Below are 25,203 nucleotides of genomic sequence, written 5' to 3'. Positions count from 1 at the left end.
TGACATTATGTCACCCTGCGTTTCCGCACCGAAGATGCCCATCTTGAAATTTGATGCAGCCGCTGTGGAGAATCGGTCGGTCTCGGTCGCCCCCACTCCGATCCGGCGGTTGGAACCGGCATTCAGTGGGTGCGGCCCGTGCTGGTGCTGTCGGTTGCCTGCCGGGTAAGCTAGTCCGATTCTGTCACTTACATCTTCTTGATCTCCGATATCTTAAACATTTGATCTTGGTTTGATCATGTCACTCTCCAGGAACACTCCGACTGTTACAATATTTCACTCAACACGTCTTGGATACCTAGGCGAGTACCGACCTAAAAGTCATCCCGTCCTCCCGCCAGCTTAGGATCAACGCCACTTCTTGCAAGCTCGGTGCCATGCGCTACAGAATCTTGATATTCTTCAGATATCTGGAGTCTCAGGACTAGGCTAATGAAGTCTACTACCTATCACTTATATGAAAGACTAGCGGATATGATTACTGAGCATCGGACGGAAGCCTGTCGTCTATCATTTCAATCTTCCATTGGCAAAGTGACGGACGTCCAGGCTAACCGCTCGTCAAAGAAATACCAATGAGCTACACTGTCCAATACCTAGACAAGTGGCAATGGTTGTCAAAGTTGAGACACCATGACCCTGATGGAGGTAGCCAAGAATAGCCTTGACAATTTTCGTCCAATATCACGAGAAGGCCTTGACTATATATCCTACCTTATCTTAGCAATCACCGATTGCATCTTGATAGTCCATTGCTTCAGAGTTGACTCTCATTATTCATTTCTTGATTACCGCAGAATATCATAAATAAATCTGCGTCTTCCAAGATTCCATCCTTCGGCCTCCCGGAGAACTGAAACGCCAAAGACAACGATGAAACCCAGTGCTACCCATTCTCATCAGCGCCACTCGCCATCGCGATAAACAAGTGGCTGCCGGCCTTTTTAGCGTTCAACCCGCCCCCAGGGTTCAGGGGACCAGCCTCTAAATAATCTGCGGGGTACAGCGGCAAGCGCGTGCTACCAAGCCGGAAAGAGTGCCCGTTTTCTTGATCGGCAAAGTTGTGGTGGTTTTGTCCGTGATAAGAACACCTTCGAAGAATCTCTCATTCTCGGCGCGGAATCATCGCTTTGGCCTGGGCAGGCTTGGCACAACTGGCCAGCAATCTCCCTTCCGTCTCTCTCTCTCCCTCGCTCGTGCTTTTTCCAGTTCTTTGTTTATGCGACAGTGCTCCTTCCCTTTCACCTCTGCACATCGAAAGAGTTCAGGCAAACTCATCTGTACAAAACCAACTTGCGACCTTCATCCAGATCGATCAAGTTATCGTCCCCCTCTTTGATCGAGTCTATTCATCTCCCGATATAGAACTCAACCCAGGTGTATCAAATTCATCGCAGCAGCCACCCAGCCTATCCGAGTTCCTGGAACTCTGGACCTCGGACATTCCCCATCCCATCCCATCCGGTCACCACACAAAAAAACAACACAAACAATGGCCATCGCCACGCTTCTACCCAGGCAAACCTACTACTACCGCAACTGCACCCGAGACGAAGATGGCTTTCTCATCAGCGACGAAAACTGCTACATCTCCTTCTGGAACACAAAGGTACGTCCTCCCCCCCCCACCCACCTACAACCCCTACCTTCCCAGTCTAACATTCCCGCCCCCCTCTCCCATAGGCCGGCGTAATAGTCAAATGGTCCCTCTTCCTCGCCATCCTCCTCTCCCTCACCCTCTACCTCCTAATAGGCTACTTCCACGCCCGGAAACGCGTCCGCTCCGGCCTCCCCCCGCTGGGATACCACCGCTTCCTCGTCAACCGCGCCACCCTCGCCCAAGTCGACCCCCGGTATCGATACCCCCAATCCACCTTCACCCCTTACAACCACAACGGGGACGGGTATCAATACTACAACATGCAAGGGATGCCACCACCACCAGTCTACGATCCCAACGCGCCACGGCCGCCGGTTTACGAACCGCCTGCTGGAATCTCTAAATATGGGGAGGGTAATGGGAATGGGACGACACCACCACCACCGCAGGATAATGGGTATATCTACTCCCCACCACCAGGACCACCACCACCAGCAGTGGTCGCGCCAGTGCCAAGTAGCAGCTTAAATGAGCAGTATGCCCCTCCCCCTGGGCCACCACCATTCACACTACAACCTCAAGGAACGGGGAATACCAACAACCCGTTCAGGAGCTAGAAGAGACGGTATCGGATTGGGAAGGCAGGTAGCAGGGTAGGGTTTTGGAATAGGATGAGGAGTGAGCGTAATTTGTATATATGATTGATCCCCTGGTGGGAAAGGACCACGGAACAGAATAAAGGAGGGAAAGCTTGACCATGCTCAATGCTCAATGGGCATCAATGGGGTTTCTCGATTGAGAAGGAGAAGGGCGCGGAACGCCCAGCAGCTCTCACGAGTAGGGTTCACTCTGGAATTACCTACGTTATAGCATTCATTGCAAACATGCCTAAATACACCTAATATTACAAGCAGCGCAAGAGCCTTTTGTTTTCTTCAATCATGTTTCTGTTATTGTGTAGCTAATGGTGTCCTATCAAGAATTGTGAAGGATGCCCGCTATGTAAGATAACGGACTCCTGCCTGATGGGAGCCATGTCCTGTGATACCGGTCCCTATGTCCGCTTTGTAGAATAAATGCACGCTGCCTAAAAAACACCTCGCTAAATTTCAACCCAAGTCAATATTTGTTGCCGTGCGCCTAGATAGCCACAGGAATACCGTGAATGCGCCGTGTGTGAAGGTATGGGAACCTCAAAACCCCTGATAGCCTTTGAACCGACCAACCCACGAAACAAAGAAAAAGACGGCCGCCTTGCTGTATTTCAGTCGGGATCCATAGCATCCGAATCACAGCCGAACGATATGACAACTATATCTCAGCGGACCTTGGTGGGATCCGAAATCTAGCCGAGATCCATAGCAAGTCGATTCTATTCGAGCTCCATTTCGTCTGGACCGTAGTCGAGCTTCACGTCATCTGAGCACTAGTCGTGCGCCATGGGATCGGATCCCAGTCGCAGTGCCGCGTGGCATCTCGATCCTAATCGAGCTCCATGGCATCTGGATCCTCTGCTGATGACGACGAAGCCTGTGGCGCGGAAAACATGACCGTGCTATCCACTGGAACCTCCCTCGTCGCGGCAGCAGCCCTCTCAGCCTCCTGCTTCTCCCTCATCCGTTGTCTCGCCTCGATGATAGCCTTGCGCACGCTGTCTTGCTCTTCTGGTACCGTGATAGAAGAAGGTACCCGGTACAAAACAAGTTGTCTATCGGCCATCTCTTGTGGCGAGGGGGAAGCGAGGATGTTTGGAGGGATGCGGTGGGACTTGAGGTGCTTCTCAATGTCGGGGAGGAAGATGAGTTTCCCGTCGTCAGTCTCATTGTCGGACGAGGAGAGCTCGTCGTCGAGGTTGTAAATGTAGACTTTGTGCTTTGTGTCGTCGAGCTGCATCATGGAGTCATCCATGGGGGTGTGTTTGTGTTGGCCATGGCTACGGCGCTGGGATTGAAGTTGTTGTTGATGATGGATGGCATTGAGATCGGGTAAGGATTGGTTGTGGCTGTCACCTTGTTCAACGGGGACGTAGAGTTTGGGTCCAGAGTGTTCTGTGGAGAAGAGGGCGGGTGTTAGTGGGAGGGCTGGAATGCGGCGATGACGTTGAGGGGGACTGTGCACCACACCGTACATACCGAGATTCAGCAGGCTCATGCGCTTGGAGAGGCGCTCGTTGTTCTCTGGGGGGGCATCTGGTTTGCGCTTACGGGAGAGGCGAGATGTCGGTGGTTGTGGTTGTGGTTGTGGTTGTTGTTGAAGCTGAACTTGTTGCTGTTGGAAAGGGTTGTGATTGAGGTATCCATGTTGATAGTGGTGGTCCATGCCCACAGCGGGTGGGAAGCTCCCCATCTCCATGATATGGTGGTGGGTGGCCAGTCGCGGCGCAGGGTTTGCCAGCATTTATTTCTCCCTCTTCCCTGTAACTCTGTTTCGCCAATTGCCTTAGGTGAGGTGTCGGAATGCGCGCCAATCAAGGTGGGATTCGGGAACTTTAGGACAGGAGATTGGGAGATTGATTGGGACTGGTTCGAGATAAAGGGAAAAGGCCGATATCGCGAAGAGGTTTTAGAGAGAGAGAGAGAGAAAGAGAGAGAGGAAGGTTGTAAGAAAAGGACGGATGGAGAAGGCCTTGTGGTTACGGTGGTCTTGCCGCGAGCGGTCCAGGAGCTGGGGCGGCACGCGCTATCAATCGGCTTTTGTGGTGAATTTGAGTCATTGCTCGCGAACCTTCCACCACAAAACCCGTTTGACCCCGCCATCTTCAACACTCTCGAACTTTCGAGCACCCACCTCCGCCCTCCGGACTGCAGCCCCGGCTTCCTACTACGCTGCCTCTGCCTTGTTGGATTACTATCGAACCCGTCATCATCTCCCTTCGCACCTCAAACGCCTACACCACACCATGACGGAACCCCAGTGGACAGGCCCCCGCGTCCGGGAGACGTTTTTGAAGTTCTTTGAAGAGCGGGGCCACACCATCGGTATGTGATATCGATACACTATTACCCCTCCATGCACGCTGTATCGAAATATGCTGGCTGCTGGTTACACAGGCCGAAGGATGACCACAGCAAAGAGGCCCTTATTCAAAGCTGGATATTTCTCTATTTCTCTGCTCAAAGAGAGTTGCATGTCTCGCAGAAAACAATCACAATGATTGTAGCAGTGGTCCAACAAGCCTCATCAGTCTTATCATAACCACCAAGATCAAGTTGACCTTGGTGGGGTTGATATCGCCACACACTTTTGCAAAAAAATCATCCTTCGAGCCATGTATTCGCACCAGCTATGCGCTTCAATCTAGTCTAGCTTCTCTTCTACAACAGCCTGTGCTAACCTCACACCTCAGTCCCATCGTCGTCGGTCGTGCCTCACAATGACCCGACACTGCTCTTCATCAACTCGGGCATGGCCCAGTTCAAGCCTCTGTTCCTGGGAACAGTAGGCAAGACTGAGCCCATGGCTGCGCTCAAGCGTGCTGCCGACACACAAAAGTGCATCCGTGCCGGTGGAAAGCACAACGACCTTGACGATGTAGGCAAGGATTCCTACCATCACACCTTCTTCGAGATGCTTGGCAACTGGTCGTTTGGCGACTACTTCAAGAGGGAGGCTATTGGGTGGACATGGGAGTTGCTCACCAAGGTGTACGGTCTCGACCCTAATCGCCTCTATGTGACCTACTTCGAGGGCAACGAAGCCATGGGCCTGGACCCAGATCTCGAGGCCAAGCAGCTCTGGCTCGACCAAGGAGTACCAGAGGACCACATCCTTCCCGGCAACATGAAGGACAATTTCTGGGAAATGGGCGACCAAGGGCCATGCGGGCCGTGCTCTGAGGTTCATTACGACAAGGTTGGTGGGCGAAATGCTGCGCATCTCGTCAACCAGGACGACCCTCTCGTGGTAGAGATCTGGAACAACGTCTTCATGCAATACGACAGGCAAAAGGACAGGAGCCTCAAGCCTCTTCCCGCAAAGCACATTGATACCGGTATGGGTTTTGAGCGTCTGGTATCTGCCCTCCAGCACAAGTCTTCCAACTATGATACCGATGTTTTCGCCCCTCTGTTCGCCAAGATCGTCGAAGTCAGCGGTTCCCGCCCATACAGCGACAAGTACGGCAAGGACGACGTCGATGGTGTCGATACCGCGCTCCGTGTTGTTGCCGACCACATTCGTCTCCTCTCCTTCTCCATCGCTGATGGTGCTGTTCCCGGCAACATCGGCCGCGGTTACGTCGTTCGCCGTGTTCTCCGCAGAGGTGTCCGCTACGCCAGGAAGTACCTCAATGCCAACATTGGTTCTTTCTTCTCCCAGATTCTTCCTGCTTTGGTCGAACAGATGGGCGAGCAATTTCCCGAGCTCAAGAAGAAGGAGGCCGATATCAAAGAAATCCTTGATGAGGAGGAGGTTGCTTTCGCTGTTACCCTCGACCGTGGTGAGGCCATGTTTGAGAAGTATGCCGCTGCTGCGACCAAGGCTGGCGAGAAGAAGCTTTCCGGTGCCGATGTTTGGCGTCTGTACGATACCTTTGGTTTCCCAGTGGATCTCACTAAGTTGATGGCCGAGGAGCGCGGCCTTACCATCGACGAAGAGGAGGTCAAGGTTGCCCAGGAGAAGGCTCGCGAGGCTTCCAAGGCGGTCAAGGAAGCCGTCACCACCTTTCCCAAGCTCACGGTTCATCACATTTCCGAGTTGGAGAATGACCGGAACATCCCCCGGACGGACTCGGAGGCAAAATACTCTGCGCAGAGCAGCGAAGGTAAAATCCAGCTCATCTTCAACGGTTCCGAATTTATCGAGAATAGCAAGGATGTGCCACCAAAGACGCCCCTGGGCATCATCCTCGACAAGACCAACTTCTACGCTGAATCCGGTGGTCAGGTTGCCGACACTGGTCGGATCATCATTGACGATGAAGCTGAGTTCAAGGTCCTCGATACTCAAGAATTCGGTGGTTACGTCGTTCACTCCGGTTTCCTCGAGTACGGCAACTTGAAGGCTGGTGATGTCGTCAAGTGCGAATTTGACGAGCTCCGTCGCCAACCCATCCGCAACAACCACACCGGCACTCACGTCCTCAACCATGCCCTGAGAGAAGTGCTCGGCGATACGGTCAACCAGGCCGGCTCACTCGTCGATCAGGACAAGCTGCGCTTCGACTTCAGCCACAAGACGCAGGTGACACTGCCCGAGATCAAGCGCATTGAGGAGCTCTCCAACGCCGATATCCGCAAGAACCTCAAGGTGTACGCCAAGGATGTTGCCCTGGCCGAGGCTAGAGAAATCAACGGCCTTCGTGCCGTCTTTGGTGAGACGTACCCTGACCCTGTCAGAGTGGTGTCCGTCGGTGCCTCTGTTGAGGAGATGCTCAAGGACCCCAAGAACCCTGAGTGGCGCCAGTTCAGCGTTGAGTTCTGCGGTGGTACTCACGTTGACGCCACTGGCCTCATCAAGGACCTGATCATTGTTGAGGAAAGCGGTATTGCCAAGGGTATCAGACGTATCGTCGCCTACACGGGCGCCGGTGCCCACCAGGCTCAGCAAGATGCCAAGGACTTCAGCGACAGACTCGATCACATCGCTGCCTTGGAGTTTGGCCCCGAGAAGGTTTCGTTGGTCAAGGCTGCGTCCGTCGATCTCGATGCTCTCGTCATCTCCGTCTTGACCAAGGAAGAGTTGCGTAAGAAGTTTTCCACCATTCAGAAGTCAGTCCTTGACGAGCAAAAGAAGAGGCAAAAGGCTGAGAGCGGGACTGCTCTGTCTACCGTTCAAAAGTTCTTTGCCGATGAGAAGAACAAGGACGCCAAGGCGTTCGTTGGGCACTTGCCCATCTCTGCCAACGCCAAGGCCATCTCTGAGGTGATGACTTACTACAAGAGTAAGGACAAGGCCAAGAGTGTGTATCTGTTTGCTGGGAGCAAGGATGAGGCCGTCGTACATGGTGTTTATGTCGGTACCGACTTGAAGGGTGTTACCGCTGAGCAGTGGACTGCTGCTGTTACCGAGATTGTGAGTTTGCCCCGAATATAAATGACCAACAAAAGACGAAAGCTAATGAGATCGAGTAGATTGGCGGTAAGACGGGCGGTAAGGAGCCCAGTCGCCAGGGTGCTGGTTCCAACCCTGAGAAGCTTGATGAGGCCGTCACCAAGGCTCAACAATGGTTGGAGGAGAAGATGAAGGAGCTTAGCCTTTGAGACTGTTGTTTTCAAAGTGAAATAATCAATGAGCTAACGGGATCGGCATGGCGTGTGGTGTTGGTAGTTTTGAAATCACGATAAAAGTACCTAAAAGCCTTGCTCTATAGATTCCCTTTATGACCGTATACTTTTTTCTTCTGCTTTCTGGATTTTTCTATGTACAATAGGCATTGTCAAGTTCATATTTCTGGCTGAAGGCTGTGTTGCAATTGCTGACTGTAGCAAGCAAAAGAGGTCCATCTCAGGTTTACTTCTCTCACCTCCCTAATATCAGGTTTATATGGAAGAGAAGATAGAAAGCAAAAAAGAACAAAAACACACAACACTGAGGATTCCACAGTGGTCACCCATCTGAGTACTAGCTCGGCATTCAAAGATGAGGAGAATATACTTCTAAGATGCGGTTACAGGATGCTTGTCACAGTCTTGGTTTCTTGGTCTTACTTAAAATGTCCGATATGTGCTGTGAAGCATGCTATTCCCATGAAGAACGAGTAGGTGTACGTTTGACTGGTTATTCTCAAGTTGGATTCTCCAGACATTTCTGCTGTTGTTTGATGCTGTTGTTTGATGCTGTTGTTGAAAGGGGCGATGTTGAACAAAGAAACTAGCTCTCCTGTGAGCTCAAGATGGATACCGCAACCGTCACACAACGGAGAAAAACTTTGCCACGCTAGGCGTCGCCGTTCCCTGCAAGTGGAAAGGCAAGGATGTGTGGAAATCCGGCACCTCCTTGCCGTAAAACAAGGGATGCAGGCCGTTTTCCGGAAGGTGGCGGAGCGGAGGGATGGCTACGACTTTGTACACCCGGTGCGCCCGTGGAAGGACTGGCAGGATTTGAGGACACAGCGGCGTGCTGCAGAGGTTATTGAGCAAATAATGGGGGAGCTCTAGCAAAATCCAAGTCCAGAAGCTGAAATAACTGAAGGATTCATCCAACTATATTTTGAACGGTTTCTGGTCCCCGGTTTCTCCCTCATTCACTTTTGCACCACTCGGCTCTGGTCTGTTGCCCGCTCAAATAGAAGCCTCACTGTGAGGAGCATCAAATCTATCTATCTCGTCCGACCACGGGATGCCATCCTGCGCTCCGACATTCATGATGGTCATTGCCGCAGCTTTGTTTGCACGAACGACAGCGCTTCTGATGTCCCAAGTCCCTTTGGCCTTTTGGCGTAGGTAGTCTGAGGAACAAGCCCCGGTAAAGGTATCCCTGTTCCTATTAGCGCTCGTACAGAACAACTGGAGGCAGCTCAGTGCCTGTAAGGGTTCCAGCTTGACCCTGCTCCGGTAGTGTCCTTGACGACAACGTCATACGCAGGGCAGTGAGCTCTGCCATCGGCATTGGCGTAGAACGCGCCCTTGGCGGCCAGCGTGATGACCACATTCTTCACGCCACGGTCTAGAAACTCGTGTGCGATAGTCAACCAGCTGTCTTGGTTGACCTCGTCCCTATCCCGGCCCGACATGATGGCCGCTTCCAATTCGTTGACAAGCAAGTGCGTGAGGTGCCGGTAGAAGCACCTGCCGACGGGGGTCGGAGGCGCCGCGTTGAGGCAAAAGTCGATGCCATTCTGATCACCCTCTGACAGCAATTGTTTCCCAAACACAACAAATTCCAAGGGGATCACGAGGCTCTCCGTAAGCCAAGGTTACCTTCAGGATCTGTATGATTGGTTGGCTTAGTGTCGATGGACAATCTTGTACACGAATCTGGCTCAGGGGTAAATAGGGGCTACTGAAGCTGTGTTAGCAAAAGGTGAAGCGAATTCTTTTCCTGTGAGAGCCGTGCGATTCAGGGTTAGTTCATTTTGCCTGGCGTTCATTGGACAGTCTATCTTGACGTGTGATCTTCCAACCAACTTACCTACTTGCTTACTCGGTGCGGCGGGCGCATGCTGGAGAGCACATGGGTGCCTTTGCCTTTTGTCCTCCGAGATATAAGAGTCACACTCGGAGAGAAGGCTGCAGGGTGCTGTCTGGTTGTGTCACTTATGATGAGTAATGAATGTCTCCGCACCTGACTATGGTCATATGTGATGGTTTATGTGGAAAACAGCCATCATGCTCTTCAAAAGCCGCGACATTGTTTTGAAGATATTCAAAGACGCAAAAGAACTCGGGAGGCTTGGCAGAACGTCACAGTGCGTGTTAACTCCGATCTTCAGTGGGTGGCCCAAGCTTGCTTATCGCGCCGGCCGGAACTCTTATCCCCATCCGCTCGCCGAATGACACAACCTCCTCCTCGTAAATATGCACATCACCGCTTTCGTTGAATTGATGACTGAATTATTTTGCGGTGAACGAGCCCGTCTTTAGTTTGAGTTACCTATTATATTACAAGACTGGATTCTCTTCCGGTTGCATTTTCCTCAATTCAACCGACCAAGTCGTCGACATCACAATCGCCACACGGACGGACCTCTCGGCATTTGCAAGTCTCACTCATCATCACATTTGTTGAACAAAATGGAATCTTCAGAGACAAACCCTGATCTTGAGTCGTTTAGGGAGCAGTGGAGGGCTGAGGTCAGGGCTAGACATCAGCAGTCACACCGCCCCCGTCAGGATCAACATACTACGGCTGGACCATCGACGGGGTCGAGGAAGCCGCCTCCTACGAAGAAGCCGATCGCCAAGGAGTATGAGGAGGATTATGTACCTACAAAGGTGTTTGATGAACCCGGACAGCCGGCCACAATTACAGGAGTTGCCGCTGTGCCCACTAAGAAGGAGCCAATCACCGCTCTCGAGCATTATGAGAAGGCTGTGGAAAGGGAGGCGGCGGGGAATCTGGGGGATAGTTTGAGGCTGTATAGAAAGGCGTTTAGGGTATGTCTTGCTCCCCCTATATTCTAACTGGAACTGACTGCTGACCCAACATTCAGATGGACGACCAAGTCGATCAAAACTACAAAGCGAAGCACTTCCCCAGGGCGAAATTTCCCCAAAAGATGGCAGCACCAAAGTCGGGGGATTCCTCTACGGCTGCGGCACCGGGGGATGCAAAAGCCGACCAGCCTCAGACTATGAAGGAGCTCATCGCCAGTTTTGCGGGTTTGACTATTGAGCCGGTGCCGCCAGAAATCGAGGGCATGCCTCAGCCTCCCTGCCCGATTTCGAACCTGCCTGATGAGATACTTGTCCACATCCTCCGTGACGTTGCTGTCGCAGATGTGGGTGACTTTGTTCGTCTTGCGCAGGTATGCAAGCGGCTTGCGTTTTTGGTCGTGACGGAGGATAGGATATGGCGGCGGATTTGTTTGGGGGTGGAGTTTGGTTTTGGGGGGATGCACTACCACTGGCAGAGGCAGATCACTTGGGAGCCGCTTGCCGAGGAGGATCTCGAGCGGGAGGCGGCTGAGGAGGCGGCTGCTGCGGAGGCGTTTACGCAGAGCAGCGGTGCGACTTCGCCAACGGAGACTGAACAAGAAGATGGTTTTGTTGTGCCAGTTTTTGACCTGGAGAAACGGGCGGAGAGGTTGGCTGATGAATCGACAGCCAATACGCTGGCGTTTTTCAACAGCCTTTACGGGTCGAGTTGGCAACGGATGTTCCGTCTTCGTCCGAGGTTGAGGTTTAATGGGTGTTATATCAGCACTGTGAACTACGTCCGGAGCGGGATGGCTAATTCGAACAGTATCACTTGGGGGGCACCGATTCATGTCGTGACGTACTACCGGTACCTACGATTTTTCCGGGACGGGACTTGTTTGTCACTGTTGACTACAGCGGAACCAAACGATGTGGTTCACCACCTTACCCGTGAGACTTATGCCTCCCACCATTCGGGGCATGTGATGGAGTCAGCGCTAAAGGGGAGGTGGAGGTTGGCGAGGGCGGGGGATAACCCGGGGGCTAGTCTGAGCGAGGTTGAAGGGGATGTGATGGTGGAGACGGAGGGGGTGAGTAAGTATGTGTACAGGTTGGATCTGACGCTGAAGAGTGCGGGGAAGGGGGCGAGGAATAATAAATTGGCTTGGAGGGGGTTTTATAGCTGGAATAGGCTGACGGATGATTGGGCTGAGTTTACGCTGAGGAATGATAAGCCTTTTTTCTTTTCGAGGGTGAGGAGTTATGGGGTTATGGGGGCGTAGAGGGATGGGGAGACGGGGTGGTGTAAATAGTATGATTGATGAGTATATGAAGGGAAGAATGAATGAAATTATTTGGTTGAAAGGCCTTGTTGCTGTGGGGGTGGAGTAGGTGATTGTTGGTGGCTTTGAGGTGCAGGAAAAGGAGCTGATGTGACTAACGATACCTAACTGTGCTGGTGCATAATAAAGATGTGGGAGTATGTCCGGACTGTGTGGAGGAAAAAAGGAACAGCGCTCAGCGAACGTTTGAACACGATCGGATTAGCAGAGCAGTCTTCAAAATCGACAAAAAACACACCCCGGCATTTGGTCGTGCTACTTGGCCATAAACCAAATGCAAGGAATGATAGTAATTGGGCAGGAAACGAAGGCTATATGGGGGGGCGGGGGTGCTCTTAAGCCCGAAGCAAAGACTCGAGGGCATAAAAATGGACAGATGATGATCGGTCGACGTTTCGAACCCATCGACTAGACATTGGGGTTCTGGTGGGAAGAGCAAAACATTCTCTGCATGGGGTTAAAAGATGCGTCGTCGTAAACAACTGCGCCTTTTAACCCTATGCAGAGAATACCTTCTTGTTTGAGATAGGGGACTGTATCCTTCGTGCTCTTTCTTTGGCATACGCCTGTCATGATACTGATGCAGAAAAAGAAGAAGAAACGAGTCTGCGCTGGAACTCCCCACGGTTTGAGGTGAGATTCCAAGCAAAACACTCCTCGTATCTGGTTCACGATCACGTCGAAGACCACATGGCCATCGGCCATCGTGCGATATGATTGTGAATCAGACACGAGGAGCAATTGTTGACTCAGTAAACCGAGGTTATATACTGCCGCTTCAACTTTCACACATGCTCTTGCACTGCTTGGGGCGCTCACTTCCTGGGCTTCAGGTGTAGCAAAGCCAGCTCATGCACCTTCCAACACTAAACACTTTTGGGTGCTCAACTTTATATCCCAAATAACCAACAAAATAACAAATCCCAGCTTGAAGTTATTCACCACTCCGACCCATACATCCACTTCCACAGCTGCCCATTTCAAAACATCGCAACATTTGCCCACCAACACCGACCAAAAACATTTTCCCCGACCAAACAGTCCAAAACACCAAAATATCCCAGATATTTTCACCTTTTTTTTCTTTTTTTTTCTTTTTCGCGCCGCCTGTTCCATAACAACCTCACCATCACCAAAACAAAAAAGGGGCTCAGGGGCAACATCAAGAAAGGGGTCAAAAAGTGGTCAGTGCGCCCCCAGCTCAACATAGCCGGCGGCAACCGACCCCACAAACCGTAACACAACGGCTGGACCGCGGTTCCACCGTTGGCGGGCTCCAGCTGACACCATCAACCGCGCCCCTGTGAACAGACACGGAGCCGGGCAACTCGAGACGAATGTCCTTTCTGACCACCATTTCTCGACACTTTTTACCTTAACCGACTACAGCCACTCTTTTTTCTTTTGAAAAATCCATCAATCTTCTTCAGCACAGTCGTTTACTTTAGTTGCCATTGGCATTTTACACCTTTGAGATTCCGAATCAAAGGGCGGAAATGATATAACCACCACCTCCATCCCCCATCACCACTCGACGACAACAAACGATCCCCTTCAACCGTGACCGCAACCATGGCGCCGAACGGCGGCACCGGCAGCGGCACCGGCCCGCTGGCCCTCCTCCGAAACATCTACACCCTCGACACCCTCGACACCCGCTTCACCACCCCCTCGGGCGTCCCCTACCGCCCCCTCGAAGCCCGTTCCCCCGATAAACGACGGGACTCAACCTCCCCCAAACCCCCCACCAATGGAGCCTCACCCCCCAAGTGGAAAACCCCCGAATTCTACCTCTACTACCTCGTCTTCCTCCTCGCCGTCCCCTCCATGTTCTACGTCGCCTACTCCGTCTCCCGCCCCTCAGACCCCCGCTACCCCAAGTTCGAGCGTTTTCTGTCAGAAGGCTGGATCCCAGGCCGCAAAATCGACAATTCAGACGCCCAATACAGAACATTCAGGCGGAACCTCCCCGCCATGGCTGCATTGTTACTTTTCCACCCTTTACTCAGGAGAGTGTACAACATGGTCACCACAAGGGGTGACGTAAAAGAAAACAGTGCCGAAGGGGTGGAAATGCGGTTTCGTCAGCGGACATCGTTTGATTTTGTGTTTGCGCTGGTTTTTTTGGTGATTTTGCATGGTTTCTCGGCGATCAAGGTGTTGGTGATACTGGCGGGGAATTATGCGATTGCGAAGGGGTTGCCGCGGAGGTATGTGCCGGTTGGGACGTGGGTTTTTAATATATGTACCTTGTTTGCAAATGAGGTTTGTTCAGGGTATAGGTTTGGGTATGTTGCCCGACTGGTGACGGGCACGTTGGGGATTGACAGGAAGAATATGGTTGTTGACCTGCCGGCGGTGGTGAGGTTGGGGGAGTGGATGGATGGGTTTGGGGGGTTGATGGGGAGGTGGGAGATTTTGTTTAATATCACGGTTTTGAGGCTGGTTAGTTTTAGTTTGGATTATTACTGGAGTTTGGATGGTAGGATTACGGCGGGGGGGGTGGTTGAGGTATGTTTTGTTCGTTGTGTTGACCCTGTTAGAGAGATGCTGACACGCATAAGAAGAAGAACCTCGACCTGTCCAACCTCTCTGAGCGAGACCGGATTGCCCTGCCGGCTCAAAAGGGTGATTACAGCTTCAGGAACTATGTCGGGTATGCGGTTTATGCGCCGCTGTATCTGACTGGTCCGATTATTACGTTCAACGATTACATCTCGCAGTCGCGGTACCGATCAGCGACGATTTCTTCGGCACGAACGTGGAAGTATGCGGTTCGGTTTCTGCTGGTGCTGCTCTGCATGGAGCTGGTGCTTCACTACGACTATGTCGGCGCGATAAGCAAGTCACGCCCTGAATGGTCGACTTACACGCCCGCTCAGATCTCTCTGTTGTCATACTTCAACCTGCACATCGTCTGGCTTAAGCTCCTCCTTCCCTGGAGATTCTTTCGACTCTGGTCGTTGGTTGATGGGATTGATCCACCGGAGAACATGCTGAGGTGCATGTCGAATAATTACTCGGCCTTGTCGTTTTGGCGGGGGTGGCATAGGAGTTATTATCGGTGGCTGCTGCGGTATATTTATATTCCGCTGGGGGGGTCAAGCTTCAGGTCTTTGGGGCAGGGGGTGAGGACGGTGGTGACGTATTTGGTTGTTTTTACGTTTGTGGCGCTGTGGCATGACATCAAGCTGAATTTGCTGATTTGGGGGTGGTTGGTGGTGTTGTTTTTTATACCGGAGATTGTGGCGGGACTGCTGGTGAGGAAGGAAGATTTTAAAGGAAGGGAGAGGACTTATAGGTGGCTTTGTGGGTTGGGGGGGGTGGGCAATGTGCTGATGATGATTTCGGCGAATTTGGTGGGGTTTGCGGTTGGGTTGGTGAGTACTTTGTTGTGATTTTGTTTGGGATGATAGAGGGGATGCTAACTGATGTGTGTGTGTGTGTGTGTGTAGGATGGGCTCAAGGCGATTATCAGTGGGGTTTTTAGGGATTATTCTGGTATGTGACACACGTTATGATGGGGAAATGGGATGCTGACAAAAGATATAGGACTGGTGTTTTTGGTCACGGCGTGTACGGCGCTGTTTGTGGGGATACAGGTCATGTTTGAGATTAGGCAGGGGGAGCTGAGACGGGGGATCAACTTGAAGTGTTGATTGAGGACGCGTCACAAGGGGGTGGGTCGTTCAAAAGTATAGCGTTGTTGTAATTCCCGGATGAGGTTTTGGTTTGTGTATACAAAGCTGGTCTTGAATTGGAGGCTGTAAGATATTGACATATTTGACTTGGACAGGTGCCAGTTTGAATGCTCACCGAGCGTGGGAAACTACGACCTTGTGATATCGTACAAAGAGAACAAGTTTGCCCCGGGTGCTCGGTCAAGTCAAGCCCGGCACTTACCCACGTCATGCACGTACACAACAGCCAGCCTGCTCGTTACACCGTAACGGCGTCGGAAATTGGTTCCGAGAAATATCAATGTCTTGCCCACCCTTGTTGTTGCTGTGCAAGTGCTCGCCAGCCACATGCTGTACTCACACCCCCTCCGAGCACATCACAAACATATGACAAGGCTGCAGTCCTCACCAACAACAACTCATTCCTGTCGTAAATAAATTACCACACATTGATATCTAACTCATGTCCACCCAGGGATCATACACATATATGCAACACACAAAAGAGGGTATCTCCCGTTTTCCTTCCCCATACCATCACACACGCAGTAACAATCAAAACGCCTTCAATGATGGAGAAAGAGACCGATAACGACCAAACAACCCCCGTTCCCAGACCAGCCAATAAGAGAGACATGAAAGGATAGCTAGAAACCCTTTTTCTAGCCTAGGTAACCATACCTCCAAGATTACACATCCTCCCTCAAAGCAATAGCCTCCTTCCCCCCAATCTCCCTCTCCACCAACCCCTTCTCCCTCTTCACCCCCGCAAACTTGCCCTCCATCCCCAGTTTCGTCTCAGCAACCCATTTTCTCAGCCTGATCAACCCCCAAGCAACCCCAAACAAAATCACACACCCAATCGCGATCCCAAAGACATACACCGCCACCCACCCCTTCTGCTTCTCCGGGTCCAAGAAATCATAGGTGTAAAACCCCTTGGTCGCCTCCGTCACATAGGCCAGCGCCAGATACAGCGCCAGCACAAAAATCAGCCACAGGATGTGCAACGGCGGCGGGGTGTCGGTTCTCGGGATGACAATCTCAAAAAAGGCAAACACGCTGTTCAGCGCGTGCTGCGAGATGTTGGACCAGCCTTCATAGGCGAGTTTGTACCAACGGCCGTCGAACAAACGGGCCCAGTAGACAATAGTGACGACAAAAGGGTAGACGACAATGGTGGTGTAAAAGGCCGAGTGGAGCGCCTGCAAGAATCGAGGGAAGCGGTCGAGCAAGGGGCGGCCGGTGCGGGCGTAGGTGAAGGTGTGGATGGCGGCGAACAAAAAGTAAAAGGCTATGCCCCAGTAGGTGAGCGAGGTGAAGTAGCTGAATTGGGCTTGGGAGGCGCCGCAGTGGTTGGGTGAGTTGATGCACTGGTAGGCGAGGACGAAGATGAGGGTTGTGAAGGCGTAGAGGGACTATTAAATCGAAGTGGAATTGCGAGTCAGTTTGATCCATGCGTGTCCGGGATGGAAGCTGTAGATTTTCGTGGGGAAAATGCTGGGGAAAACGTGGGAACTTAACTTACAATGAGCGCGCGGCAAAAGAAGAGGGCCCAGGGAGATAGAATCCACGAGGTTTCGAACCGATGGGACGGATCCCAGAGGTCGGTGCCGAACTTGAAGGGATTGCGAGCCATGGGTTGTTTTTTTTTGGGCGGCTGCGGCAGAGGTGAGTAGGATCAGGCTAGAGGTGAAGCTTGCCTGCAGGTTAGGTTGCAGATCAGGTGCCGGACGGTAGATGCAGAGAAGAAAGGAGGAAAGGAAAAAGAACGACAACGAAACACAAAACAAGAATGGCAACCTGGAACTCAGGGTCTTCGATTTGCAAGGCTGAGTGTAAAGACTCCGTGTCTTGGCGGGTTATGCGCAGGAAGGAGCGAAGGAAGGAGCCCACAACTGCCGTGAGGTGGCAGGAAGTCTGTCTCGGTCAGCTGAACCACCAACGATAACGTAGCCCACAGCCCACAACCCACAGGCCACGCCGCCGTAGGGTAGGTAGCGTTTCTTGGGAGGTGGAAAAGGCCCATTTCTCCCGTCGGGGTTGCCCATGCCGATGACGTTCCTTTGTTCTCACGATAACGTCTGCTAGCGCTTCCTTTGCTTGGGGAATCATTTCGGATACAGCTGATGGTCAGCCTACATCTTCCTTGTCAGCATCGCAAGCCACCACTGTTGCGTTCAAGGTACAACGCTGCAATGAAAAGCAGTGCTGAGCGGTGTTGGACCTTATAGCAAAGCCCGAGTCGGGAGCTGACTGGTTGGAATGCCTTGTCGAATGTTCAAGGTAATATCGACGCCTCGTGGAAGCATATGTGCAGTGAGTAGCATCCAGTGACCAATGAATCAATCAAGCTGGCACTAGACACAGATGGCTTCGTGGACGTGGTGGCTTGCTGATCATCACCACCGGGAGCGGGAGCGGGAGCGGAATTAGAGTTTGGGAGGTCATGATGCTTTCTCTGAGAGAGTTGGGACGATGGGAGAATGGTCAAGGTTGAAGTTCTCTATGAGATTAAAGCTGGGGATCCCTTTCCATTTCACAAGATGCTCGCCGCACGCACAGACATAGCCGAGCAGAAGCGATTTTTACGGCTAATCGAGCAACACGTGCTGGAAAGGGGAAGCTGCAGATGGCCTGCAGGTTCCAATCCATGTATTGATTTTTTGGCCAGTTCAGGTCCGTGTGTGTGTACAAAGGTCACATGTAGAGAGATAATCAGGCCGCTGAGTCAACATGTCCGTCTCTAGAGCAGCTATCGTCAGTTTTCTTCATGGTGTTGTAGATTTACACTGAGACTCTGCAATTCTATGTACAATTAATGACCCCCTTTTATATATGTATGGTTGATAGAGGAAAATGTGGACAAGGGACGTTGCTGGATATGTGGGGTTTCCGTTCCGTCTTAGCGATGGCACAGAGCAGCAGCTGCGTGCCAAGACCAACTAGCAGACGCCATGTCCCGCATCTGGATCTTTTCTTCTGGACTGTGATGAAGAAGAAGAAGAAGAAGGATCGTTTTTGCGCAGCCGAGGTGATGATGAGCAGTCAGATATTCTTCTCACGACAAACCCCGTCTCTCCGTGGCCCCTCTCTTCGTCAATTGCTAGGTAGCTACCGTCCGCTCTGTGTTGGATCGGTTGTGGGCCGAAAACGGTTCATTTCAACGTCGGCTCGCATGACGGAATCCCTCCCAGTGGCACACAGTCCAGGGCCCGAGAGTGCAACCGGGTTTTTTCCAGAGAAAATAAGAATTGCAATTTACGGAGATGGACGGTACGGTGCGCAAACGAGCCAGATCCAGGTTTTCCCCTGCCAATTCCCCACGAGAAGCCAAGTCGAGGCCTTTACATATCAGCGAGGAATTGAAATGACAAATGGGGACTGTACGGAGAAATAGTCAACAATGGGGGAAGATGAGATGGCATCGCAGGGGCCCTCGATGGCGCCCGTGGGTAGCGTCGGGGTGAGTGTGTGTGCCACGCCGGTGCAGGGCACGCCTGGTCTCCCAGTCAGGAACCAGAAGCACTGAGCAAATGCGCCGCCTGTCAATAGTGCGCGAGTGGAGCGGAACGCAACGCTGAGTTTGCTGTTCTTCCTCTCTCGAAAACCGCCCAGTCGGTGGTCTTCTTTTCTCTTTGCTTTCTCCATCATTATCTCTCCGTTTCCTTCTTGTCTACCGGAGGACGGTGGTGTTTTCTCTTTGGGTATTTCTCATCATTCAGGCAATTTCCATCCATCCCCACCTGGAAGTTCATGATAACGACAGCAGACACACCCCCGTGTTGAGCAAACAGGAAACATTGGACTTTGTTTCAACCCCTGGGCCCCCCCCCTAGAAACGAAGAGCGCGCCTGGATCAGCATCGTGCGACACCCTTCCCCGGACCGAGCCTGGTATCACGAGAAAGCTCTCTGCTGGCGAGTGTTTGACAGTCTGCCCGTGCAGCTCGTCGACGGAATTTGGATCATTCGGCGCTCGCTTCCGTCGCCAGCCTGGTGAGAGTCACCGCCCGATATCCCTCCTCACCGTCTTCCCACCGCCGCGGCGCTCTTGGGGTCCATCCAGAACCAATTATGTTTCATCTCGAGGGATATCCATGACAAGCAATTGTTTACCTACCTGTATCTGACCCGGCTACCGGATTCAATCTTTATCGACCGCTGTTCATTTTTGTTTCTCCATTTCAGACGTGTGGTGGTGTCTCTGTTGCGCTGCCAAAATCCATCGTCGCACCGCGTCCCGCCATCAAACTGCGGGCTCCCGTGGAACAGAACGCACAACATCCGGCCCCACCCGCGAACGAACCACACCGTCCCACCGTTCCTGCCGATCGCCGGGTTGATCGGCAGGCCAATGGTTGCCGAATCTTCGGGCCCGTCGAAGCTGTCAACAACGTATCGAAGCCGTCAGGATCGGCCACCTAATCATGGCCTTCCCACGCCACCCATCATCGCGGATATCCGATGTGCAGCTACCAATAATGTTAATCGCCGATGACGACGACATCAGGGACATGGGGTCAGATCTCAAGCTGGATTCACGAGGGAGACCCGAGGAAAAGCCGCGGCCGGGACCCCCGGTGCCGTCTTCGTCCGCAGCATCATCAGCACCACAGCACCCGATCCCTTCCATGCAGGATGCCTTTGCCGAGTCTCTGGTCGAGGCCACCGAAGGTGAAAACTCGGGGAAGCCCAAGCTGAGGACTGGCGATGCCAAAGCTCGTCGTGAGGAGCTGCTCGATGGTGAGCACTCTGACCCTCACCCAGCAGCGTTGTGGCGGTTTCGACCTGGACAACAGGCACACGAGCTTCGGCGGTTGATGGCCCAGATCTCTTTTGGTGTCTATTTACTGCTCAACGGCATGGCCAACAGCCAGATTCTGGTTGTCTCCATCTTGCAAGGGCACATCGACGAGGTGGACGAGTTTCTGGAAACGACACTGGAGGATATGGATCTGGCCATGAAAGATGTGAAGCTCAGGATTGAGCACCTGCGGTTGCCCATGGACAATATTGATGTGTTTGAACGCATGCTGGAGGATCAGAACTACCGGATGACCATTTTGGAGGGCAACGAAAAGATTGAGCATATCCTGGCACGCACTCAGATTGCTCTCAAGCAAACCACGCAAGACCTGGCTGAAGGTCTTGCGGCGACCAGAGATTTTACCATTTATTTGGCCGAGCAGCACCACGGGCCATGGCGACAGGAGCGCCCTGATGTCATTGACATCTTCGATGCTATGAAGGGCAACACAGATGGCTGGTTCAACGCCTTTATGGATTTGCAGCACAAGGGTAGTTCACTGAACGCGTTGGTGGTGAGACTGGCTGGCATGGTCTCGGAAATGGACCGGAGAGCTGGCGAGGTCAGCCGCAGAGTCAGGTCGCAGCAGCTGAGTGCTGCCACTTACACATCTCCGAAGCACAGTCCCAAGCCATCAGATGCGTCTGCCACAACTATCACAACGCCCCCGACATCACCACCGAGGAAGATCCCCAACTCGCCTCCCCGGTTGTCTTTACGCCTGAGCACGATCAATGCGCTTACAGCATCTAGACCGTCGTCATTCTTGAACTTTTCGCTACCCGAAGAACCTGAGCCTGCCCCGGAGGAACGGCCGGCCACTCCGCCGCAAGCACCTGTGCCGACCATTCAGGAGGAAACAGAGACCAAAGATACTCCGCTGTCGCCTCCCAAATCACTACCCCAGTCATCATCACCGCCTCCTCAATCACCCCCGCAACTTTTAACCTCTGCAGTTTATCAGCCACCTACACGAGCACAACCACCGCGACCAAAACCATCACCGCAACCGCAAGCACCAGCCGAATCACCTCCCGAGTCGCCGCCACCGCCTGCTCGAAATCCTCGACGGCTTTCTGAACGACCCAATGTTCTGCTCGAGGCTCCAAAACTGGAAGTGCACAAGGAGGAGGAAAACCGAGCTGAGGAGAGCACTCTGTATCTCTTACAGCCCACAGTCTACACCCCTCAGCCATCACCGCGACCATCACCTCGTCCTTCTCCACGACCATCCCCCCAGCCTTCGCCCAGGATCGTTGCTGAGCGTCCCAAGCCAAGAGAGAATGTCCCTAGTGCCAAGCTCGACTTTCCCTCACCGGCCGACTCGATCCCTAAGCCAGGGACTGCCTCTCCCAAGCCCCGTGAGCAAACCCACAGGCCACAGACGTCTAGGGCCCAGATTGTTGAATCTCCCCGAGCAAGGATCGTGGAGAACCCGAGGCCGAAGGTGGTCGAAATCCCCAAGCCCAAGGTGATCGAAGTGCGAGGCCCAAAGGTTGTCGAGATTGGAGCGAGGAATCGAGCGGCGGCCACCAAGCGAGATGTTCTCCCCGACTCTAGATATGAGCCGAGGCCATCTTCCACCAGAACCGACTCCTTCCAAACAACCTCTACCAGGAGGACGGATTCATTCGGGACGGATTCTCTCGGATCCGATTCCATGCGAACGGAATCTCTTCGTGACCCAGGGAACGCACCAGAGGTTGTTCCAGACGCAGATCTTGAGGTGGATATGTACCCCACAAACAACAACCGCACCTCTCTTCGGGATCGCATCTCCCTGAAGATGAATCCCCCAGGGTCCATCCACGTGCCCCCACCTGACACCCACCACCATGCCGTTCAGCAACACCAAAATTACTCAACCTCTGCCCGAGTGGCCTACCATAACCACCTCCAGCAACAAAACAGCTACCAAACCTTCCAAGCCCCAGATTCAGCCTACGGCTCCGGCTCCGGCTCGGACATGGAACGTCCTCCCGTAAACTCCATAACCTCTATCTCCTCCTCCCTAGCCGACTTTTCTCCCCCGCCATCCTTCATCGCCCCGGGCCTCATCCCTTCCCCGCACTCAGACAGGCAGTTTTTCCGTCCCGTCCAAGCGAACCCTTACTCCCCTCTCCAGCAACGCCCACACACCTCCGGTACCGTCGGCGGAGTGCAGCAGTTCAACTTCCCGCACCCGCCGATCCCCTCAAGGAATATCCCATCCGCGATGGGCATGTCAGTGATGAGCAACGGGACAACAATGACGACCGAAACAGCCAACTCGAAAGGGGGAGCGGGGCTGAAGAAGAAGAGGAGCGCGTTTGGGTGGTTGAAGAAGGCGTTCAGTCTGGACGAGGAGGAGAGGGCGGCTTTTGAGCAGAGGAGGCGGGAGCAGATGGGGAACGATCCGTATGCGGGACAGGCGCAGAACAGCCCCAAGTTTTTGGACGGGAGGAGGATTGATAGGCCGGCGAATGGGTATGCGCCCAGTCAGTATAGTAGACAGGGGTATTAGGAGGCATTAGGGGATGGGGTGGTGTGTATTGATAGAGAGTTTTTGACTTGATCTTTTTTGGATGGGAGAGAAGAAAGGATGGATAAGGAACAAAATCTTTGCATAGGTAGCGAGCGGAGCATATCGGCATACATAGTTTTGCTCTCATGTAACTGTAATTATTAGTTTGGGTTTGGCGGTGGGAATACACTGTGAGTTGAATATTTCACTTTAATTAATTAGTTACTTGGCTGGCTTTACTTGTTCCCAATGCCTGGTCGTCCCAAGTTCCGTCACAGGGGGTCAGACCCCCCACACAGTGTTTAACACAGTGTCCACCCCGTCGCAGATTGTCTGGACCGTTTTTTTCGGTAACCTTTCGACGTCAATTCCAAACCCTTCCAAAATTTGCCCCGTTCATTTTCCTCCCAACCTTCAACATACATAAAATCTGTCGTCAGCCAACCAACACGACGACAACAAACCACGCCGCCCACCATGTCATCCCAACCACCAAAAGACCACCTCACCACTCTCTCCACCCACATAACCACCCTCACCCAAAAAGTGACCCAACTCCGCGCCTCCCTCTCCCACTGGCAGCAATGGTACCTCGAATACTCGTCCCTCAAAGAAGAAATCTCCCTCCTCCCCTCGACCACCCCCACCCCAGTTGAATCCCTCCGCCGCATCCGCCGCGACTTCTCGGGCAAGGTCCTCACCCAAAAGGAAATCAACGAGATAATGGGAAAGACTGATTTTCGAGAGGTGGATCAAATGCTCAGCTTGTTGACTCACAGGATTGATTACGTAGAGGGGAACATCAATACTGTGGGCAAAATGCTAGAGCAGGAGGAGAATCGGCTGGCGGCGGCGGAGGTGGTGGCGAGCCCGGATGTGCCGAGGGATGAGGAGAGTGGGTTGCCGATTATGGATATTGTTGAGTGGTTGGATGAGGAGGGGAATGTGGTTGATGCGGGGGTGCGGAGTGGGGGGGAGGCGGCGGGGAGGTTGATGGAGGTTTTTGAGAAGGCGGGGGGGATGTTGGCGGAGACGGAGGAGGAGGGAGGGAGGGCGAGGGGGGAGATTGAGAGGGGGGTTGAGGAGGGGAAGGAGCAAGAGGAGAAGAAGGCCACGCCAAAGGCTGTCGAGCGAAAGGGTGAACCGAAGGGGGGTGTGGCCGATGGGGAGTCGATGGTCGCCAAAAAGACGGTTACCTTTGCTGAGGGTACGAAGCCTGGACATGCGGAAGGGGAAAGGTTGGAGAAGACGTTTGCGCAGCAGCAATTGGAGCACGTCATCAAGATTGCTCAGGAGTCGCAGGCCATGGATATGTCCAAGGCTGTTGTTCCGGAGGATGAGCCGGAGGAGGATGCCAAGCTGCGGCGGGAGATGCTCGAGTATAGCATGTCGGAAATCGGTCCTGTAGTCGCTGAACTCACCTTGGAAGAGGGCGAGTTTAGTGATGACGAGGACTGGGATATGGATGATGATGAGGAAGACGATGACGAGGACGATTTGGGAAGATCCAAGCACAGCGTTTTGTCTTCTGACTACATCCAACGCATGCAGGAGCTCGAAAAGAAACTCGGAGTGAAATCTGCGTTTAGCGCTCCTGTTCAGCATGAACGAACGGTACCTGATGAGGGTATGGGGAGGATCTCGGTCGTCAAGGAATCGGCACCCAAGGCAGCGACGAAGATTCCCAAGGAGAAGGCGAAAGCACCCAAGGAGGAGAAGAGCGTCAGCTTTGCGACAGAGCTGGATATTGCTCCTACTACCACCACCACCCGGCCAGATGCACCGGCAGCCCCCAAGATCAATCCCGTCGTCGACATTGTGGAAAAGGTCACAGATTTGACCATGCAAGACGACGAACCAGAGGAACCACCCAAGCGTGTCTCGCGCTTCAAGAAAGAGCGCGCCACCGGTGGCCTCCCACCAGGGCCACACCAGCTGCCTGCAACGTTTATCCACAAAGCTGCCGCACCGCCACCCGAGCCGACACCGCCAGAGGATACAACCATTGCTCCCACCGTTGTTGAGAGACCCACTCCCGCTACAGCCGTCGAACCAGATGACATGGACGAGGCGATGTTGTATCAAGCCGCTGCGGTGGAGTATAACCGCATGAGGAACCAGCTGATCCAAAAGCAGGGAGGGTTTATTGAGGACCCGCCGCTGAATGAGGACGGGTTGATTGCGAATACTGACGGGCCGAAGAAGCTGAGCAGGTTTAAGCAGGCGAGGTTGAACAAGATACAGTAATGGT

General features: G+C 53.0%; 9 protein-coding genes across 9 annotated transcripts; 6 read left to right on the top strand and 3 right to left on the bottom strand.

Annotated features, from left to right (window-relative positions):
- The first annotated feature begins 257 nt into the window (after positions 1-257).
- Positions 258-2,523, top strand: QC764_111325 (uncharacterized protein). The gene is made up of 2 exons (XM_062942395.1): positions 258-1,609; positions 1,684-2,523. The coding sequence occupies exons 1-2, from the start codon at positions 1,493-1,495 to the stop codon at positions 2,215-2,217; spliced, it is 651 nt and encodes a 216-aa protein (XP_062805337.1). The 5' UTR covers positions 258-1,492; the 3' UTR covers positions 2,218-2,523.
- Positions 2,524-3,082: 559 nt separating this feature from the next.
- On the bottom strand, positions 3,083-3,952 carry QC764_111320 (uncharacterized protein; the record flags this gene model as incomplete). The annotated part of the gene is given in 3 exon segments (XM_062942394.1): positions 3,083-3,648; positions 3,733-3,832; positions 3,848-3,952. The coding sequence occupies 3 exon segments, from the start codon at positions 3,950-3,952 to the stop codon at positions 3,083-3,085; spliced, it is 771 nt and encodes a 256-aa protein (XP_062805336.1).
- Positions 3,953-4,003: 51 nt separating this feature from the next.
- ALA1 (Alanine--tRNA ligase) lies at positions 4,004-8,124 on the top strand. The gene is made up of 3 exons (XM_062939920.1): positions 4,004-4,578; positions 4,947-7,612; positions 7,672-8,124. The coding sequence occupies exons 1-3, from the start codon at positions 4,215-4,217 to the stop codon at positions 7,798-7,800; spliced, it is 3,159 nt and encodes a 1,052-aa protein (XP_062805335.1). The 5' UTR covers positions 4,004-4,214; the 3' UTR covers positions 7,801-8,124.
- A 627-nt stretch (positions 8,125-8,751) lies between these two features.
- On the bottom strand, positions 8,752-10,203 carry QC764_111290 (uncharacterized protein). The gene is made up of 3 exons (XM_062942393.1): positions 9,675-10,203; positions 9,085-9,618; positions 8,752-9,016 (listed from the first exon to the last, which is right to left on the bottom strand). The coding sequence occupies exons 2-3, from the start codon at positions 9,270-9,272 to the stop codon at positions 8,821-8,823; spliced, it is 384 nt and encodes a 127-aa protein (XP_062805334.1). The 5' UTR covers positions 9,273-9,618; positions 9,675-10,203; the 3' UTR covers positions 8,752-8,820.
- QC764_111280 (uncharacterized protein) lies at positions 9,994-12,075 on the top strand. The gene is made up of 2 exons (XM_062942392.1): positions 9,994-10,635; positions 10,692-12,075. The coding sequence occupies exons 1-2, from the start codon at positions 10,273-10,275 to the stop codon at positions 11,898-11,900; spliced, it is 1,572 nt and encodes a 523-aa protein (XP_062805333.1). The 5' UTR covers positions 9,994-10,272; the 3' UTR covers positions 11,901-12,075.
- Positions 12,076-13,253: 1,178 nt separating this feature from the next.
- GUP1 (glycerol transporter) lies at positions 13,254-15,813 on the top strand. Its single transcript, XM_062942391.1, has 4 exons — positions 13,254-14,471; positions 14,525-15,340; positions 15,416-15,461; positions 15,513-15,813. The coding sequence occupies exons 1-4, from the start codon at positions 13,533-13,535 to the stop codon at positions 15,617-15,619; spliced, it is 1,908 nt and encodes a 635-aa protein (XP_062805332.1). The 5' UTR covers positions 13,254-13,532; the 3' UTR covers positions 15,620-15,813.
- Positions 15,814-15,886: 73 nt separating this feature from the next.
- Positions 15,887-18,416, bottom strand: QC764_111260 (uncharacterized protein). The gene is made up of 2 exons (XM_062942390.1): positions 17,169-18,416; positions 15,887-17,058 (listed from the first exon to the last, which is right to left on the bottom strand). The coding sequence occupies exons 1-2, from the start codon at positions 17,277-17,279 to the stop codon at positions 16,330-16,332; spliced, it is 840 nt and encodes a 279-aa protein (XP_062805331.1). The 5' UTR covers positions 17,280-18,416; the 3' UTR covers positions 15,887-16,329.
- A 1,653-nt stretch (positions 18,417-20,069) lies between these two features.
- On the top strand, positions 20,070-22,952 carry QC764_111250 (uncharacterized protein; the record flags this gene model as incomplete). Its single annotated transcript, XM_062942389.1, has 1 exon — positions 20,070-22,952. The coding sequence occupies one exon, from the start codon at positions 20,070-20,072 to the stop codon at positions 22,950-22,952; it is 2,883 nt and encodes a 960-aa protein (XP_062805330.1).
- A 477-nt stretch (positions 22,953-23,429) lies between these two features.
- Positions 23,430-25,199, top strand: QC764_111240 (uncharacterized protein; the record flags this gene model as incomplete). Its single annotated transcript, XM_062942388.1, has 3 exons — positions 23,430-23,897; positions 24,036-24,340; positions 24,542-25,199. The coding sequence occupies 3 exons, from the start codon at positions 23,430-23,432 to the stop codon at positions 25,197-25,199; spliced, it is 1,431 nt and encodes a 476-aa protein (XP_062805329.1).
- Positions 25,200-25,203: the final 4 nt, after the last annotated feature.

This window comes from Podospora pseudoanserina, chromosome 1, assembly GCF_035222485.1.
Source record: "Podospora pseudoanserina strain CBS 124.78 chromosome 1, whole genome shotgun sequence".
In the NCBI taxonomy this organism is placed as follows: Eukaryota; Fungi; Ascomycota; class Sordariomycetes; order Sordariales; family Podosporaceae; genus Podospora; species Podospora pseudoanserina.
The sequence above is the reverse complement of the archived record's forward strand: the minus strand, read 5'-3'. Positions and strand labels throughout refer to the sequence as shown.